Genomic DNA, 20571 nt, shown 5'->3' on the forward strand with positions numbered 1-20571 from the left:
CATGTACCAACACGTAAGGGACACTACAAGAGAGAGAGGAGAGGACGAGGCAGCAAGACTGGACTTAGTATTCACCTTGAGCAGTGCAGATATTGAGGACATCACATATGAAATACCCCTTGGGGCCAGCGATCATGTGGTTTTGAGCTTCGAATATACAGTAGAGCTACAAGTGGAGGGGGAAGCAGGAAGGCCAGGACAAATGAAACCAAGCTACAGGAAAGGGGACTACACGGGAATGAGGAACTTCCTGAACGAGGTTCAGTGGGACAGAGAACTGGCAGGGAAGCCAGTTAATGAGATGATGGAATATGTAGCAACAATGTGCAAGGAGGCTGAGGAGAGGTTTGTACCCAAGGGAAACAGCAATAATGAAAAAGCCAGGATGAGCCTGTGGTTCACCCAAAGGTGCAAGGAGGCAAAAACCAATACAGAAAAGCCAGGGTGAGCCCATGGTTCACCCAAAGGTGCAAGGAGGCAAAAACCAATATAGAAGGCAAAGGACCCAGGAGAATAAGGAGAGCAGTCGTAGAGCCAGAAACGAATATGCACAGATAAGAAGCGAGGCCCAACGACAATATGAAAACGACATAGCAGCGAAAGCCAAATCTGACCTGAAGCTGTTATACAACCACATTAGGAGGAAAACAACAGTCAAGGACCAGGTAATCAGGCTAAGGAGGGAAGGAGGAGAGACAACAAGAAATGACCGGGAAGTATGTGAGGAACTCAAGAGATTCAAAGAAGTGTTCACAGAGGAGACAGAAGGGGCTCCAGAGGGACGGAGAGGTGTGGCACATCACCAGGTGCTGGACACGGTACACACAACCAAGGAAGAAGTGAAGAGGCTTCTGAGTGAGCTAGATACCTCAAAGGCAATGGGGCCAGATAGCATCTCTCCATGTGTCCTGAGAGAGGGAGCAGAGGTGCTATGTGTACCCCTAACAACAATATTCAATACATCTATCAAAACAGGGAGATTACCTGAGGCATGGAAGACAGCAAATGTAGTCCCAATCTTTAAAAAAGGAGACAGACATGAAGCACTAAACTACAGACCAGTGTCACTGACATGTATAGTATGCAAAGTCATGGAGAAGATTGTCAGGAGAAGAGTGGTGGAACACCTAGAAAGGAATGATCTCATCAACAGCACCCAACATGGTTTCAGGGACGGGAAATCCTGTGTCACAAACCTACTGGAGTTCTATGACAAGGTGACAGCAGTAAGACAAGAGAGAGAGGGGTGGGTGGATTGCATTTTCTTGGACTGCAAGAAGGCATTTGACACAGTACCACACAAGAGATTAGTGCAAAAACTGGAGGACCAAGCAGGGATAACAGGGAAGGCACTACAATGGATCAGGGAATATTTGTCAGGAAGACAGCAGCGAGTAATGGTACGTGGCGAGGTGTCAGAGTGGGCACCTGTGACCAGCGGGGTCCCACAGGGGTCAGTCCTAGGACCAGTGCTGTTTCTGGTATATGTGAATGACATGACAGAAGGAATAAACTCTGAGGTGTCCCTGTTTGCAGATGACGTGAAGTTGATGAGAAGAATTCATTCGATCGAAGACCAGGCAGAACTACAAAGGGATCTGGACAGGCTGCAGACCTGGTCCAGCAATTGGCTCCTGGAGTTCAGTCCCACCAAGTGCAAAGTCATGAAGATTGGGGAAGGGCAAAGAAGACCACAGACGGAGTACAGTCTAGGGGGCCAGAGACTACAAACCTCACTCAAGGAAAAAGATCTTGGGGTGAGTATAACACCAGGCACATCTCCTGAAGCGCACATCAACCAAATAACTGCTGCAGCATATGGGCGCCTGGCAAACCTCAGAACAGCATTCCGACATCTTAATAAGGAGTCGTTCAGGACCCTGTACACCGTGTACGTTAGGCCCATATTGGAGTATGCAGCACCAGTTTGGAACCCACACCTAGCCAAGCATGTAAAGAAACTAGAGAAAGTGCAAAGGTTTGCCACAAGACTAGTCCCAGAGCTAAGAGGTATATCCTACGAGGAGAGGTTAAGGGAAATCAACCTGACGACACTGGAGGACAGGAGAGATAGGGGGGACATGATAACGACTTACAAAATACTGAGAGGAATTGACAAGGTGGACAAAGACAGGATGTTCCAGAGACTGGACACAGCAACAAGGGGACACAGTTGGAAGTTGAAGACACAGATGAATCACAGGGATGTTAGGAAGTATTTCTTCAGCCACAGAGTAGTCAGGAAGTGGAATAGTTTGGGAAGAGATGTAGTGGAGGCAGGATCCATACATAGCTTTAAGCAGAGGTACGATAAAGCTCATGGTTCAGGGAGAGTGACCTAGTGGCGACCAGTGAAGAGGCAGGGCCAGGAGCATGGACTCGACACCTGCAACCTCAACTAGGTGAGTACACACACACACACACACACACACACACACACACACACAAACCTCAGGGGCCAGGAGCTAGGACTCGACCCCTGCAACCACAAATAGGTGAGTACACACACACACACACACATACACACATACACACATACACACACACATACATACACACACACACACACACACATACATACACACATACACACACACACACACACACACACACAGGAGCTGAGTCTCGACCCCTGCAACCACAATTAGGTGAGTATACACACACTCTCTCTCTCTCTCTCTCTCTCTCTCTCTCTCTCTCTCTTATTTATTATGAACTTTAATTTTATGTTTTATAATAATAATGCATCTGGTATTTTACTGGTGAGTATAATTTCATTTGGAGAATTACAGCTAAGCTCTTCTTTTCTAATTACAATATACAAAAATTAATTTTACTTTAATCATACAAGATAATAAGAGAGATCAGTCAGATTCAGTTGAAGCTCAAACATAATGTTGTACACATACATAACTCATCACACAAGTATTCTGCCTACACTCTGGCCTCTAGCCTGAGCAAATTCGCAAGCAGAGCAGGGGATGGATGCTACAAATAAAATAGTCCATCAGTCAGTTTACATTATTTAACCCTTTCAGGGTTGGTGCCGTACTAGTACGGCTTGCACGCCAGGGTTAGTGCCATACTAATACACGTAAATTCTAGCGCCTTCAAATCTAGCGAGAGAAAGCTGGTAGGTCTATATATGAAAGAATGGTTCTATGTGGTCAGTGTGCGCAGTATAAAAAATCCTGCAGCACACAGTGCATAATGAGAAAAAAAAACTCCAACCATGTTTTTGGTTTAAAACAGCGACTTTGCAGTGTACTTTCGTATGGTATTTATGGTTGTATTCTAGTATTCCTGGTCTCATTTTATAGAATGGAAGACATATTACGGAAATTGAGATGATTTTTATTGGTTTCACAATGAAAAGTACCTTGAAATTGAGCTCAAAGTAGCAGAAATGTTCGATTTTTGCCAAAGTTCAAAAGTAAATAAATCAACCCATGTGTCCAATACACGTCAACTGGTGAGTCTAATATTCTTTCACAAGTGTGCTGATATTATTTATACTATTTCTACACCATTTCTACACTAATGCAGTAGTCTGCATAACAGTAAATCTTCTATTTTTGTGAGAATAAAATTTCATAGTGGAAAGCAAAAGAGATGTAACAGAGGCCTGGGGACGTGACTAATGAACAGAGGAAATGTTATTTTAGTGCCAGGAATGTCTGCCTTGTTTATTCCGGACCCTATTTAGAAATTGGCATCTTTTGAAATTTATGAAATTGGCAAAATTGCCAATTTTGAACCACTTTATTGAATAGTTGAAATCGGTAAATGGGTGGTTTCTTGTACGCATTCGATAGAAAAAATGGAGTTCTAGCGAAATAGTTATGATTTTTGTCAACTGGTATGTTGGAATTGGCCGAAAATAGGGCTCAAAATGGGCGAAATCGCCGATGCGTCAACATCGTCGAAACTGCTAACTTCACAAGAGCATAATTCCGTAAGTTTTCCATCAAATTTCATACTTTTGGTGTCATTATGATCAGGAAAAGATTCTCTATCATTTCATGTTTTTTTTTTTTTTTTTTTTTTTTTTTTTTTAAATTTCCGACCCTGAGAACAAGTTTAGGAGAGGGCCTGCCGACCCTGAAAGGGTTAAGTTCCTAGATGTATAGGCCTAATTTATAAGCATAAATAGCCTAATACTACTGTTGGTTGATGCCACTGGTTGGCTTTAATTTATTATAAGAGCATATCAGTATATGCTAATGCTAATTATTGTTACATGGAAACAGTCTTTATTGCTTCAAAATTCTAGGTAGGAGGCAGCTGTCCTCCTTGCCCCTTAGAGGCCATGACTTTAAAAATGCATTAACTTATCATCTTAAAATAATTTATTCATCTACTACAGTTACCACAGAAGCATGGACAGGTACATCAAATGAATACTTTGGCTTCTCCTTAGCAATGACAGAGTGTTTTTTATGTGATAGTTTAGGTGTCTCTGGTCGATCGTGCCAATGAAGAATAATTTCTTGGTCACACGGGCAGGTTCTGACAAACACTGGGTGGGTGTATGCTGCATGCAGGTACCTGTGGATACAATGCTTATTAGTCTTCATCTACATTCTCTGTTTGAATAGGTCAATTGTTTAGTCCAGTACAGTTTCAAATTCAAATTCAAGGTTATTTCCACATGAGAGATTATACAGGAATGGATGACACTTGAATGCATATAGAGATAGTAATGAATCACTGCTGCAGCTTCCACCAGTTACCATATACAGATAGTAATGAAGCACTGCCCAACTTTAAGCAACTACCAAATACAGTTGGTAATCAGCCACTGCCCTAGTTTAAGCTGGGACAGTGATTTGTTGCCTAATGTGGTTCTGTAACTTGGTTCATCAGTGTCCATCAACCATACACCCATCAACCACAGAGATTTGAAACTGATAATTCAAATTCAAATTCAAAGTTTATTCTCTATAAAGATTACAATGTTGAATTTACAGAATTTGGTTGTTGTGTGGTTTACATGTAGTTAATTAATGATTACAGAGTGTACCACTAGAACGCCTAGCATGGCTAGGCATTTTGGGCAGACTTAGTTTAATTCTTTATTTTAAAATATTACAAATTATGAGGTAAGTTGGTATTATGGCTAAGTGACTAAATACTAGTTTGTGAGTTTAGCAATGTGAATGCTTTTGTTTTGGCACAGTACATAGTTTCAGTATTGGAGTATCATAGGATTCATTATTTTAAGATTGAGATTAATATTTCTGTTTATGGTCAAATGGGTGAGTGAGTGTAAGTGTGAACCACCAGGTGGTATTCGTGTAGTTAGTTGATGGGGTGTATCAGGGAGATAAGATGTTTTCTAATGGTAGTTTTGAAGGTGATGAATGTGTCTGCAGTTCTAGAGTTCTCAGGTAGGGTGTTCCAGATTTTAGGGCCTTTGACATGCATTGAATTTTTGTAAAGGTTTAGTCGGACACGGGAAATGTCGTAGAGATGTTTGTGTCTGGTGTTATGCCTGTGGGTTCTGTCACAACTATCAAGAAAGTGTTTTAGGTCAAGGTTGAAAATGGAGTTTAAGGTCCTGTAGATGTAGACTGAACAGTAGTAAGTGTGGAAGTACTGAACAGTGAGTAAGTTTAGATCTATGAAGAGTGGGGGGGTGTGTTGTCAGGGATGGGATTTAGTGATTATTCTTACTGCAGCTTTTTGTTGGGTTATTATTGGCTTTAGGTGTGTTGCTGCAGTTGATCCCCAAGCACAAATAGCATAGGTGAGGTATGGATAAATAAGTGAGTGGTATAGTGTGAGAAGGGCATTTTACGGCACGTAGTATCGTATCTTGGAGAGGATCCCAACTGTTTTGGATACTTTTTTGGTTATGTGTTGGATATGGGTGCTGAAATTCAGGTTGTTGTCAAGGTATAGACCTAGGAATTTGCCCTCATTATGTCTGGTAATTAGAGTGTTGTCGATCTTAATGTTAATTTGTGCATCTCCTGCTCTGCTACCAAACATAATATAGTAGGTTTTGTCAGTGTTAAGCGTAAGTTTATTGGCTGTCATCCAAGTCGATATTTTGATCAGCTCCTCGTTAACAATGGTGTTGAGGGTGGCAAGATTAGGGTGAGAGATGACATAAGTCGTGTCATCAGCAAAGAGAATGGGTTTCAGGTGTTGGGATACGTTTGGAAGATCATTGATGTATATGAGGAAGAGCAGGGGACCAAGGACACTTCCCTGCGGAACTCCAGTATCAAGTGACTGTGTTGTTGATGCTGTGTCTTTAATGGTAACATACTGATACCTATTAGTAAGGTAAGATTTGAAATAAGCAAGCGCATGGCCTCTTATACCGTAATGGTCAAGTTTGTGGAGTAGGATGTCGTGGTCTACTGTGTCAAAAGCTTTTCTTAGGTCAATAAAAATTCCTAGTGGATATTCCTTATTTTCCAATGCTGTGTAAAGCAGATCTAGCATTTTTATGATTGCATCAATAGTGCTTTTATTTTTCCTAAATCCAAATTGGCAGGGGTTGAGTATGTTTTGTGCTGTTACAAATGAATATAGTCTCCTGTGCACGAGTTTCTCAAAGATTTTGGATAGCAATGGTAAGTTTGATATTGGCCTATAGTTGTTTAAGTCTGTAGGGTCACCACCTTTATGTATTGGTGTAACCCTTGCCATCTTGAGTAGTTTCGGGAAGGTGCTAGTTTCTAGTGACTTGTTAAAAAGTAATGAAATAGCATGCGAAAGGAAATGGGCCACTCGCTTGTACAGTAATGGTGGGACATTAGACAGATTCCCTGAGTTGTTTTTAAGTGACTTTATAATCTCGGTGACTTCCGAGGGCTCAGTTGGTGCAAGATAGAAGGAATTTGGGAAATTCCCATCTAGGTAGTCCCCGGCATGGGCATTGGTATGTGGGATTTTATTGGCGAGATTAGATACTATGGTTGAAAAGAAGTTGTTTATCTTGTTAGCTGTGTCAGTGGGATGTAGTGGTGTTTCATTAGGTTTAGTTAGGACAATATTCTTGGTTTTTTTCAGTTTGTGGGTCCCTAGAATCTGAGAGAGTGTTTTCCAGGTCTTTTTTATATCTCCTCTAGTGTCTGTGAATCTACTGGAGTAGTATAGTTGTTTGGCTTTCTTTATTACTTTGGTGAGAACTGATGAATAGTGTTTAAGAATATCTTTGTGTATTAAGCCCTGTCTATATTGCTTTTCATATTGGTGTTTCTTGTCAATGGATTTCAGAATGGTGCTGGTTAGCCATGGGCAACCAAGCCGTTTGTTTGTGATCTGTTTCGTTTTTATAGGACAATGTTTGTTGTATAGTCTAAGTAATTTGTTAAGAAAAATGTCTGTCCAGTCATCAATACCATTGGCCTTGGAGAATTCTGTAGGCCAGTCAACAATCTCTAGGTCAGCTGTGAACTTCCTTATTATGGTAGCTTCATTCATGCGGTCTGTTAAAACTCTAAGGTTTTACAATAACTAGTGTTTGTAAAAATTGTTGTTACACAAATAACCCGCACATAGAAGAGAGCTCATGACGACGTTTCAGTCCCACTTGGGACCATTTACAAAGTCACACTAACGAAAAGGAGAGCAGGATGGGTATATATAGGCAAGAAGTGGTAGTAGTAGTAGTAGTAGTGGAGGGAAGGAAGTAGTATGGGAAGGTAGTAAGAGTAGGAGGGGCCAGTCAAATACTAAGAAAGAGGAACGCTGCAAGGGAGCTAGGTGCCCACAGAGGGTAAGAGCAAGAACATCGAGGGGGTGAAAAACAAATAAATAAATAAAGAAGGAACAAATATACAGGGCAGAAGAAAGACAACCCAAAGGAGAAAGAGGAAAGAGGAAGAGGGAGAAGAAGAAAAAAGGAGGAATCAGGTTCCAGTATATACCTTTGAAGAGTTTCGAGAGTTTATCTATTCTCTGAGCCCGGCCATGGGCCAGGCTCGTCTGGTGCTTGCCTGGTCAACCAGGCTGTTGCTGCTGGAGGTCCGCTGCCCCACATATCTATCACAGCCTGGTTAATCTGGTATTTGGTGAAGATACTTGTCCAGTTTCCTCTTGAAGGCTTCTATACTTGTTCCAGCAGTGTTTCTGATATCTTCTGGTAAGATGTTGAAAAGTCTGGGATCCCAGATGTTGATACAGTGTTCCCTTATTGTCCCCACTGCACCCCTGCTCCTCACGAGTGTTCTGAAGTTTGGAGCATTTTACAATGTAGTGAGAGAGGAAGGCATCTACAGAGATGAAGCCAGGACTAAGATTCATACGTCGTCGTAAGCTCCTCTCTTCTATGTGCAGGTTATTTGTGTATTGTTCCAGTCATGGTATTGTGCTTTTTTTTTTTTGTTGTTATTTAAAATTGTTATTCCTAATCAGTTTTGGTTTTAACTTTCATTTTATACATCCCAGATAAAAAAAATAAGCATAACACAGTAGTGAGAATAGCTTAAAAAATTCCTTGGTGAAAATTTAATTAATTCTGGATTATTATTTATGAGTTGCTATTGAACTAGTTATAAAATATAACAATATATGACTATCTGCAGAAACAAGAGAAGAATTATAATTACAGGTAACAAACAAATTTATTGTAAAACTACCTCCAGAAACCCCGAAGATTTGTTGGGATATCATAATCCTTAAGGGTTTTTGCAGCAACTCGCAGATGCTGCAGTTTAGGCAGGACCTCACAATCCAGGTGAGTTAGGTGGGTGCCACACATATACTGTACTGGGGTATCAGCAACATGTTCTCCCTCATCCTCATCTCCATTTTGCTAGGTAGAAAGCTCAGTGTTAATTGTACAGTATATAGGTCACAATTAACCAACAACTGGGGGGAAGAAACTTTAAACAATATTTCAGTTGGTCTTGCACCAATATCAAGTCACAACACTCCAGGACAGACCAAAAGAGTTATCTAAATTGTCTCTTCCAAATTATATATTAGTTATGAATTATTCCAGCCACTGATTTGTAATTTTTGTTCTTCAGGATATTGTTGTTATTTTGCCCATTGTTACTATAAACCTAAACATTAACTTACCATCTGTCAACTTTTATATCAAATCTAAAATGAAATGTAATTTTAATATTAAAGAACATGTATGATCTCATTTGTCTTAAGGTTTGCTTCCTTTAGTTTTAAGTAGGTACCAGTATACTCAGATCAGTACAATACATATAACTACTGCATAGCAATTTATAGGCGTATCAAAAGATGTGAGGGTCATCTTATGAATCAGTATGTACTGTATTAGCATTAAGAGGGACGTTAAAAAGGGGATAAGAAAAGCTAAACAGGACTACAAAATTAAAATTGCTGGGGATTCAAAAACTAACTCAAAAAGTTTTTTTCCAGGTATATAGAACAAAAGTCAGAGATAATATAGGTCCCCTTAAAAATAACTATGGGTATCTTACTGACGAAGAGAATAAAATGCGCTCTGTTTTAAATACAGTGGACCCTCAGTTTACGATGTCATCAGATAACATAAAAATCAGATAATGACACATTTTTGCATCAAAACATTGGCTCAGTTAACAACAAAGAACTCGGTGAAAGTCATTTGTCCCGAACGTGTCCATGCAGCCTGAAGGGCCCTGCCACTCCATGTACAGCCAGTGTGCCATTGTTTACAAGCCAGTGAGGATGATTCCATGCATACATGAGATACATTCTGTATTATTCCATTGTTTTTAGTGCTTGTAACTGCTAAATAAGCCACCATGGGCCCAAAGAAAGCTTCTAGTGCCAGCCCTGTGGTAAAGAGGGTGAGAAATACAGTACTACTGAATTCAAGAAGAGATCATCGCAAAATACGAAAGTGGAGTGCGTGTCTCTGAGCTGGCCAGGTTGTACAACAAACCCCATACAACCATCCCTACTATCTTGGCCAACAAAAAGGCAATCAAGGAAGCTGTTGCGGAAGGTGCAAATGTGCTTACAAAACAGAGATCGCAAATACTCAAAGATGTGGAGAGACTGTTGTTGGTGTGGATCAACAAGAAACAATTATCAGGAGATAGTGTTTCACAGTCAGTTATATGTGAAAAGGCAAGGCAGTTGCATGATGATCTAATTAAGAAAATGCCTGGAACTAGTGCTCATATTGGTGAATTTCAGTCCAGCAAAGGTTGGTTCGAGAGATTTAAGAATCATAGTGGCATACACAGTGTGATAAGGCGTGGTGAGGCTTCCAGTTCTCACAAAAAACGGATGAAAAATATGTGCAGGACTTTAAGGGGTACATAGAGGCTGAATAATTAAAACCCCAACAAGTGTTCAATTGTGACAAAACAGGCCTGTTTTGGAAGAAAATGCCAAACAGGAGCTACATTACTCAGGAGGAAAAGGCATTCCCAGGACACAAGCCTATGAAAGACAGGCTAACTCCCATGTTTTGTAGTAATGCTAGTGGGGATTGCAAAGTGAAGCCTTTACTCGTGTATCACTCTGAAACTCCCAGTGTGTTCAAGAAAAACAGTGTCATCAAGCCTAAATTGTGTGTGATATGGAGGACAAACAGTAAGGCATGGGTCACTAGGGGCATTTTCCTCAATTGGTTCTATAACGTGTTTGGTCCCAGTGTGAAAAAATACCTCCTGGAAAATAAATTGCCACTCCAGTGCCTCCTGTTAATGGACAATGTTCCTGCTCATTCTCCAGACTTGGAAGAGCAAATTGTGGGGGAGTTTAGTTTCATCAAAGTTAAATTTTTGCCCCTTAACACCACTCATCTCCTGCAGCCCATGGACTAGCAGGTCATTTCAAATTTCAAAAAACTGTACACCAAAGCAGCATTTCAAAAGTGCTTTGAAGTGACCTCAGACACTGAATTGACCCTAAGAGAGTTCTGGAAAGATCACTTCAGTATCCTCAGTTGCATAAACCTTATAGTTAAGGCTTGGGAGGGAGTGACTTGCAGAACTTTGAACTCTGCTTGGAGAAAATTGTGGCCAGAATGTGTACAAGAGAGGGATTTTGAAGGGCTTGGGGCTAACCCTGAGGAGCCTATGCCAGTTGTGGAATCTATTGTGGCATTGGGGAAGTGCATGGGGTTGGAGGTTAGTGGCGAGGATGTGGAAGAGTTGGTGGAGAACAAAGATGAAGAGCTAACCACTACAGAGCTGCAAGAGCTTGAGGTGCAACAGCAACAGACCACAGCTCAGGAATCTCCTTCAGAGGAGGGGGAAGAGAGATGGAGGAAGTTGCCTTCTTCAACGATTAAGGGCATTTGTGCAAAGTGGACTGAAGTGCAAACCCTTATGGATGAACATCACCTTGACACAGCTGTTGCAAACCGTGCTGGCAACATCTACAATGACAATGTTGTGTCCCATTTTAGGGAAATCTTAAAGACACGCCAGAAACAGAGCTCTCTGGACAGATTTTTGGTGCGACAGGGGTCCAGTGACTCTGAAACACATAGACTGTTTGAGGCAAAATAAATCGCCCAGTCCTGATGAGGTTTTTTTCCAAGGGTTCTTAACCCTTAAACGGTTCAAACGTATATATACGTTCACTCGCGTAGCGCCCCAACTTTTTTGAGGAAAAAAACAATCTTTTCTTTTAAAAGGAAAAAAGAGCATATGGTACCCAGGCATCCCCAATTATTTTAATATGGCACACAGTGAGTGTGCACACCCATTCTCTCATGTCTAGGTGACTCAGGCTTATTGTGGCAATGTTGAATGAATGACAAAGAAAACGTATATATACGTTTGGGGCGCTACGCACGTGGACGTATATATACGTTTGGACTGTTTAAGGGTTAAGGAATGCAAAATGGAACCCTGTGAACATTTAACTAATATTTTTAATTTATCTCTTCAAACAGGTGTAGTGTCTGATATGTGGAAGATGGCTAATGTAATTCCTATTTTTAAAGCAGGGGACAAGTCATTACCGTCAAATTACCACCCAATAAGCCTAACCTCAATTGTAGGCAAATTACAGGTCCGCCATCACAAATCCGGCAATCAGTTATTCGGTTCCTTCAGTTATTCGGCACTAATTTTGGCTAGCATAATTTCAAATTTCCAGGGCCGCCACACCAACCTGCTGGTACTGTTTGGTGGGGCTACTTGCTGCATAAGTCATTCCAATTTCTTTTTCTCCATTTATTGTTTTAACCTGCTTACTTTTAGCCCTAGCCATGGTTCCAATGAATAAAAGAAATGCTTCTCATTATGTAAAGCACCTACACAGTACATTGTCCATTAAAGATAAGGTGGCTTTGAAGCCACTGTCAGTTGTCGTGAGCTCAGTCTCATGAAGCAGGAGAATATGCTTTATTATAACGCTAATATCAACACTACAGCTTATTTGCCTATCACAATTGATATAATATGACATAAGAAACAATATAAATAACATAAAACATGTTAAATACTCCAGAATGAATAATATTTGGCATAACACCGAGCAGTTTGACAAAGTTATGAAGAGGATATGGTAAACAAATACCATTCTCCTATTCTTGTCTTGGGGGCTTATATTAGAGAAAACGGAGTATAGCACAGGGCTAACTATGATATACACTCGTACTCCACCATAAACATGAAACAAAAAAGTTATTTTCTCTCTATAGATTATCACACATAGCAGCATATGTGTAGAGAACCTAGGATAACCCCAAAAAAGTCAATGTGGCTTATTTTTAGTACCTGGCTTGGATTAGCCATATATGATTTTTTGTAAATATTCGATTCCCAGCCAGGGTAGAAACATTTGGCGTGTTTCTTTACACCTGTTGTTTATGTTTACCCATCAGTAAATGGGTACCTGGGTGTTAGTCGACTAGTGTGGGTGTTATCCTGGGACACTGACCTAATTTTCTTGAAATACTCAGCATAACAAGTGCCTTTCTGTACAGTAGTATGTCACTTGTATTGTAGATAGTGACCCTCGTATTGTAGATAGTCTTAATGACCCTCGTGTAGTAGATAGAGTTTTTTAGTATGATAATAAGATGTTAAACTGCATGATACATTTGCAGTTGTAAAAACTGTAGTGTAAAGCACCCTTCTGGCAAGACAGTGATGGAGTGAATGATGGTGAAAGTTTTTCTTTTTTGGGCCACCCTGCCTTGGTGGGAATCGGCCAGTGTTAATAAAAAAAATAAATAAATAATATGTTATCTTAATTATAGAATAATAAGAAAATATTATAACATTTATATTATAATAATAAGGTAAAAGGACCCCAATGGAAATAAGTCACTCTGTCTGACTTTTTTGGGTTATCCTAGGTTCTCTACACATATGCTGCTATGTATGATAATTCTATGTAACTGTATTTGTGTATACCTGAATAAACTTACTTACTTACTTACTGATGTCAGTTAGGCCTGTATACCTTGTACACGTACGTGTAGTAAATAAAGATATTATTATTATTATTATTATTATTATTATTATTATTATTATTATTATTTTTATTATTATTATTTTTGAATCAAGTGTGAGAGCAATGGTGGTTGGGGATTTCAATGCTAAAGTGGGTAAAAATGTTATGGAGGGAGTAGTAGGTAAATTTGGGGTGCCAGGGGTAAATGTAAATGGGGAGCCTTTAATTGAGCTATGTGTAGAAAGAAATTTGGTAATAAGTAATACATATTTTATGAAAAAGAGGATAAATAAATATACAAGGTATGATGTAGCACGTAATGAAAGTAGTTTGTTAGATTATGTATTGGTGGATAAAAGGTTGATGGGTAGGCTCCAGGATGTACATGTTTATAGAGGGGCAACTGATATATCAGATCATTATTTAGTTGTAGCTACAGTTAGAGTAAGAGGTAGATGGGAAAAGAGGAAGGTGGCAACAACAAGTAAGAGGGAGGTGAAAGTGTATAAACTAAGGGAGGAGGAAGTTCGGGCGAGATATAAGCGACTATTGGCAGAAAGGTGGGCTAGTGCAAAGATGAGTAGTGGGGGGGTTGAAGAGGGTTGGAATAGTTTTAAAAATGCAGTATTAGAATGTGGGGCAGAAGTTTGTGGTTATAGGAGGGTGGGGGCAGGAGGAAAGAGGAGTGATTGGTGGAATGATGAAGTAAAGGGTGTGATAAAAGAGAAAAAGGTAGCTTACGAGAGGTTTTTACAAAGCAAAAGTGTTATAAGAAGAGCAGAGTATATGGAGAGTAAAAGAAAGGTGAAGAGAGTGGTGAGAGAGTGCAAAAGGAGAGCAGATGAAAGAGTGGGAGAGGCACTGTCAAGAAATTTTAATGAAAATAAGAAAAAATTTTGGAGTGAGTTAAACAAGTTAAGAAAGCCTAGGGAAAGTATGGATTTGTCCGTTAAAAACAGAGTAGGGGAGTTAGTAGATGGGGAGAGGGAGGTATTAGGTAGATGGCGAGAATATTTTGAGGAACTTTTAAATGTTGAGGAAGAAAGGGAGGCGGTAATTTCATGCACTGGCCAGGGAGGTATACCATCTTTTAGGAGTGAAGAAGAGCAGAATGTAAGTGTGGTGGAGGTACGTGAGGCATTACGTAGAATGAAAGGGGGTAAAGCAGCTGGAACTGATGGGATCATGACAGAAATGTTAAAAGCAGGGGGGGATATAGTGTTGGAGTGGTAGGTACTTTTGTTTAATAAATGTATGAAAGAGGGGAAGGTACCTAGGGATTGGCGGAGAGCATGTATAGTCCCTTTATATAAAGGGAAAGGGGACAAAAGAGATTGTAAAAATTATAGAGGAATAAGTTTACTGAGTATACCAGGAAAAGTATACGGTAGGGTTATAATTGAAAGAATCAGAGGTAAGACAGAATGTAGAATTGCGGATGAGCAAGGAGGCTTCAGAGTGGGTAGGGGATGTGTAGATCAAGTGTTTACATTGAAGCATATATGTGAACAGTATTTAGATAAAGGTAGGGAAGTTTTTATTGCATTTATGGATTTAGAAAAGGCATATGATAGAGTGGATAGAGGAGCAATGTGGCAGATGTTGCAAGTTTATGGAATAGGTGGTAAGTTACTAAATGCTGTAAAGAGCTCTTATGAGGATAGTGAGGCTCAGGTTAGGGTGTGTAGAAGAGAGGGAGAATACTTCCCGGTAAAAGTAAGTCTTAGACAGGGATGTGTAATGTCACCATGGTTGTTTAATATATTTATAGATGGGGTTGTAAAAGAAGTAAATGCTAGGGTGTTCGGGAGAGGGGTGGGATTAAATTATGGGGAATCAAATTCAAAATGGGAATTGACACAGTTACTTTTTGCTGATGATACTGTGCTTATGGGAGATTCTAAAGAAAAATTGCAAAGGTTAGTGGATGAGTTTGAGAATGTGTGTAAAGGTAGAAAGTTGAAAGTGAACATAGAAAAGAGTAAGGTGATGAGGGTATCAAATGATTTAGATAAAGAAAAATTGGATATCAAATTGGGGAGGAGGAGTATGGAAGAAGTGAATGTTTTCAGATACTTGGGAGTTGACGTGTCGTCAGATGGATTTATGAAGGATGAGGTTAATCATAGAATTGATGAGGGAAAAAAGGTGAGTGGTGCATTGAGGTATATTTATTATTTATTTTATTATCACACCGGCCGATTCCCACCAAGGCAGGGTGGCCCGAAAAAGAAAAACTTTCACCATCATTCACTCCATCACTGTCTTGCCAGAAGGGTGCTTTACACTACAGTTTTTAAACTGCAACATTAACACCCCTCCTTCAGAGTGCAGGCACTGTACTTCCCATCTCCAGGACTCAAGTCCGGCCTGCCGGTTTCCCTGAATCCCTTCATAAATGTTACTTTGCTCACACTCCAACAGCACGTCAAGTATTAAAAACCATTTGTCTCCATTCACTCCTATCAAACACGCTCACGCATGCCTGCTGGAAGTCCAAGCCCCTCGCACACAAAACCTCCTTTACCCCCTCCCTCCAACCCTTCCTAGGCCGACCCCTACCCCGCCTTCCTTCCACTACAGACTGATACACTCTTGAAGTCATTCTGTTTCGCTCCATTCTCTCTACATGTCCGAACCACCTCAACAACCCTTCCTCAGCCCTCTGGACAACAGTTTTGGTAATCCCGCACCTCCTCCTAACTTCCAAACTACGAATTCTCTGCATTATATTCACACCACACATTGCCTCTATGGAGGCAAAGAAGGGAATGTATGAAAGTATAGTAGTACCAACACTCTTATATGGATGTGAAGCTTGGGTGGTAAATGCAGCAGCGAGGAGACGATTGGAGGCAGTGGAGATGTCCTGTCTAAGGGCAATGTGTGGTGTAAATATTATGCAGAAAATTTGGAGTGTGGAAATTAGGAGAAGGTGTGGAGTTAATAAAAGCATTAGTCAGAGGGCAGAAGAGGGGTTGTTGAGGTGGTTTGGTCATTTAGAGAGAATGGATCAAAGTAGAATGACATGGAAAGCATATAAATCTATAGGGGAAGGAAAGAGGGGTAGGGGTCGTCCTCGAAAGGGTTGGAAAGAGGGGATAAAGGAGGTTTTGTGGGCGAGGGGCTTGGACTTCCAGCAAGCGTGCATGAGCGTGTTAGATAGGAGTGAATGGAGACGAATGATACTTGGGACCTGACGATCTGTTGGAGTGTGAGCAGGGTAATATTTAGTGAAGGGATTCAGGGAAACCGGTTATTTTCATATAGTCGGACTTGAGTCCTGGAAATGGGAAGTACAATGCCTGCACTTTAAAGGAGTGGTTTGGGATATTGGCAGTTTGGAGGGATATGTTGTGTATCTTTATACGTACAGGAGGGCCCCGCTTTACGGCGTTCCGCTTTACGGCGTTCCGCTAATACGGACATTTCAAATTATGACCAAAACTCACTATACGGCTCCCCCCACCTGACTTTCTAATACGGTCACCGTGCCCCACCCTGTTTGTTTACATTCTCCATGAGCTCAGTAAGCACTAAGTCTCTCCATTTTGTCTGGAAACTCCAAAATTTCAAATGTTTTTAAAAGTTATTTCATATTTTATATATACTCTGATAATTATACTTATGTATACCTGTACCTAAATAAACTTACATACATCAAGTCATTTAAATGTCGTATATTACGTTAATATACACATTTTCATTAATCCATCCATGATATTTTTTTCAAAATTATATAATAAACACGATACATAACATATAAATAAGATAAATACACCCCACAGTAGAATAAATAAACATAAATGTGAGCTGTGTAGCAGACGACTTCCACAAGTGGTGATAATAACAATACTGAGTCTCATTAAATGTCGTATATTACGGTAATATACACATTTTCATTAATCCAGCCATGATATTTTTTTCAAAATTATATAATAAACACGATACATAACATATAAATAAGATAAATACACCCCACAGTAGAATAAATAAACATAAATGTGATCTGTGGTAGCAGACGACTTCCACAAGTGACGCCATAATAACAATAGTCACGGAGTCTCATTAAATGTCGTATATTACGGTAATATACACATTTTCATTAATCCATCCATGATATTTTTTTCAAAATTATATAATAAACACGATGCATAACATATAAATAAGATAAATACACCCCACAGTAGAATAAATAAACATAAATGTGATCTGTGGTAGCAGAGACTTCCACAAGTGGTGATAATAACAATAGTCACGGAGTCTCATTGTTTTGTTTACTCTGTGCCTGGCCTGTCACCTCTCATGTACTCATTCTTTCTCTCTCTCATTTATTCGTTTTATCTCATTTACTTACTCCTGACCCTACATTAAGACTACAAATATTTTAAGGTAAGTAATGAGTGAACTGTATATACATTTTATCGCTCTGGGATGCTTAAATATCATAGAATAGTATGTGTGGGTGGGGTGGCCTGGTGAAATAGCCTGCCTATTACAATACATACCACACTTGATTTCTTACAATAAATACTACTTGTCTCACCCTAGATTAAGACTATAAATATTTTAAGGTAAGTAATGAGTGCACTATGTGTGTATTGTACCTTTTTATTGTTTTTTGATGCCTGGTTCTATTGCTAACTTAATATATGTTAGTGTAAACTTGTTATCTAGTGTTTGTATGCATTTATAAGTGGAAAAAAAGGGTGTTCCACTTTACGGCGATTTCCGCTTTACGGCGGTAGCCTGGAACCTAACCCGCCGTATAAGTGGGGCCCTACTGTATATGCTTCTAAACTGTTGTATTCTGAGCACCTCTGCAAAAGCAGTGATAATGTGTGAGTGTGGTGAAAGTGTTGAATGATGATGAAAGTATTTTCTTTTTGGGGATTTTCTTTCTTTTTTGGGTCACCCTGCCTCGGTGGGAGACGACCGACTTGTTGAAAAAAAAAAAAATTATTATTATTATTATTATTTTCTCAGTTGTTTGTTGGGTTATCTTATTCAAACATGGGCAATGTATGCTGGAAAGATACTTCTTCACGTACACCAAAAATGAAAGAAATCAGACCATAAATAGCGGAGTTCACTTCTCAGCCATTAGCAGCCGCTTAGCGGTATATTTTTGTATTTGATAGAATGAAAGATATATTACAGAAATAGATATGATTTTGATTACTTTTGTGATGAAAAGTACCTTGAAATTGCGCTCACAGTAGCGAAAATGTTCTATTCTTTAGCGAAGCTCAAGAGTAAACAAATGATGTCACCGTCCAATACCTGTCTGCCTGCCAGTCTAAATTCCAATACGGAGTCAAGAATGGATTGACATTATTTATACAATTATTACAATAATGCTGTAGTTTGCATAACAGTAAATCTTCTATTTTTTGTGAATAAAAATTCCAAATGGTAAGCAAGAGTAATATAAGAGGGGCGTGTAGCCGTGACTAATGAACAGAGAAAATGTTATTTTAGTGCCAGGAATGTCTACATTGTTTATTCTGGATCCTATTTTGAAATTGGCATCTGTTGACATTTGTGTGAAATTGGCCAAATTGCCAATTTCTGACCACTTTATTGGGTAGTTGAAATAAGTGAATGGGCGGTTTCTTGTACTCAGCTGACAGACTAGAAGTAAATAAGTGTATTAAGTATACACAAATACAGTTACATAGATTATCATACATAGCAGTGTATGTATAGAGAACCTAGGAAAACCCAGAAAAGTCAGGCAAAGTGACTTATTTCCAGTACCTGGCTTGGGCTTGCGATATATGATTTTTGGTAAATATATTTTTTCTCGGTTGTTTGTTGGGCTATCTCATTGAAACTTGGGCAATGTATGATGGAAAGATGCTTCTTAACGTACAACAAAAATAAAAAAGACAGACGATAAATAAAGGAGTTAACTTCTCAGCCATTAGCCGCCTCTTTGCAGTATATTTTCGTATGGTTTTTATGGTTGTATTCTCATTTATTGGACTCATTTGATATAATGGAAGATATATTACAGAAATAGACATGATTTTGATTGCTTACATGACGAAAAGTACCTTGAAATTGAGCTCAAAGTAGCGGAAATGTTCGATTTTTGCCAATGTTCAATGAACTGTGTAAGCCAAGTTAGTTAATTTTATTAAGTGTATTCTAACTTAACCACTCTGTAATTCGGCAAACTCAGTAATCCGGCACACTACAGGTCCCATTGATGCCGGATTTGTGATGGAGGACCTGTACTAGAGTCAGTTATTTTTTATTTCATTATCACACTGGCCGATTCCCACCAAGGCAGGGTGGCCCGAAAAAGAAAAACTTTCACCATCATTCACTCCATCACTGTCTTGCCAGAAGGGTGCTTTACACTACAGTTTTTAAACTGCAACATTAACACCCCTCCTTCAGAGGGGTGTTAAGAAGCCATCTTGATAGGCATAATTTTATTAATGATACTCAACATGGATTCACCAGGGGATGTTCCTGCCTAACTAATTTATTAACTTTCTTCGGTAAGGCTTTTGAGGCCGTTGATTATGATAAAGAATTCAATGTTGTTTATTTGGATTTTAGTAAGGCTTTTGATAGAGTACTACATTAGAGACTGTTAAAGAGAGTAGCTGCTCATGTCATTGGGGGAAAAGTGCTGTTATGGATCGAGTCATGGCTCACCAATAGGAAGCAGAGAGTGTACATAAATTGGGTTAAATTTGAGTGAGGATCTGTAACAAGTGGCGTTCCACAGGGATCAGTCTTGGGCCTGTTGTTGTTTATAATATACTATATCAATGACCTTGAAAGAAAGACCTTGATGAGGGAATTACTAGTGATATGAGCAAATTTGTTGATGACACAAAGATAAGTAGGATAACTGATTTAAACATAGATGTCACGGAACTTCAGGAGGATTTAGACAAACTCAATTCTTGGTCAGAAAAGTGGCAGATGCAGTTCAGTGTAGATAAATGCAAAGTTCTGAAGCTCAGGAGTATCCATAACCCTAGCACTTATAAGTTAAATAACGTAGAACTTAGCCATATGGATTGCGAAAAGGACTTGGGGGTTATGGTAAGCAACAACCTTAGACCAAGACAGCAATGCCTAAGCGTACATAAGAACATAGGAATGGAGGAACATCGCAGAAGGCCTACTGGCCCATGCGAGGCAGGTCCTTATCAAAACGACCTCTACCTAAAGCTACCCAAGAAATAACTCCCGTACCCA

At 39.6% G+C, this 20571-nt stretch overlaps 1 protein-coding gene and 1 long non-coding RNA gene across 7 annotated transcripts in view; one reads left to right on the forward strand and one right to left on the reverse strand.

Annotated features, from left to right (window-relative positions):
- LOC138854592 (uncharacterized) overlaps positions 1-20571 on the forward strand; it is a 51943-nt gene that overhangs the window by 21670 nt on the left and 9702 nt on the right. The gene's annotated exons all lie outside the window — the stretch shown is intronic.
- Positions 4019-20571, reverse strand: part of LOC128704759 (chloride intracellular channel exl-1) — a 231239-nt gene continuing 214686 nt past the window's right edge. For all 6 annotated transcript variants that reach the window (XM_070098661.1, XM_070098663.1, XM_070098660.1 and 3 more), the window contains exons 5-6: positions 8598-8773; positions 4019-4548 (exon numbers count right to left, since the gene is read on the reverse strand). In XM_070098661.1, the coding sequence (XP_069954762.1) occupies positions 4350-4548; positions 8598-8773 (375 nt within the window). In that variant the 3' untranslated portion in view covers positions 4019-4349. The remainder of the gene's footprint in view (positions 4549-8597; positions 8774-20571) is intronic.

This window comes from Cherax quadricarinatus, chromosome 63 (genome assembly GCF_038502225.1).
Source record: "Cherax quadricarinatus isolate ZL_2023a chromosome 63, ASM3850222v1, whole genome shotgun sequence".
In the NCBI taxonomy this organism is placed as follows: Eukaryota; Metazoa; Arthropoda; class Malacostraca; order Decapoda; family Parastacidae; genus Cherax; species Cherax quadricarinatus.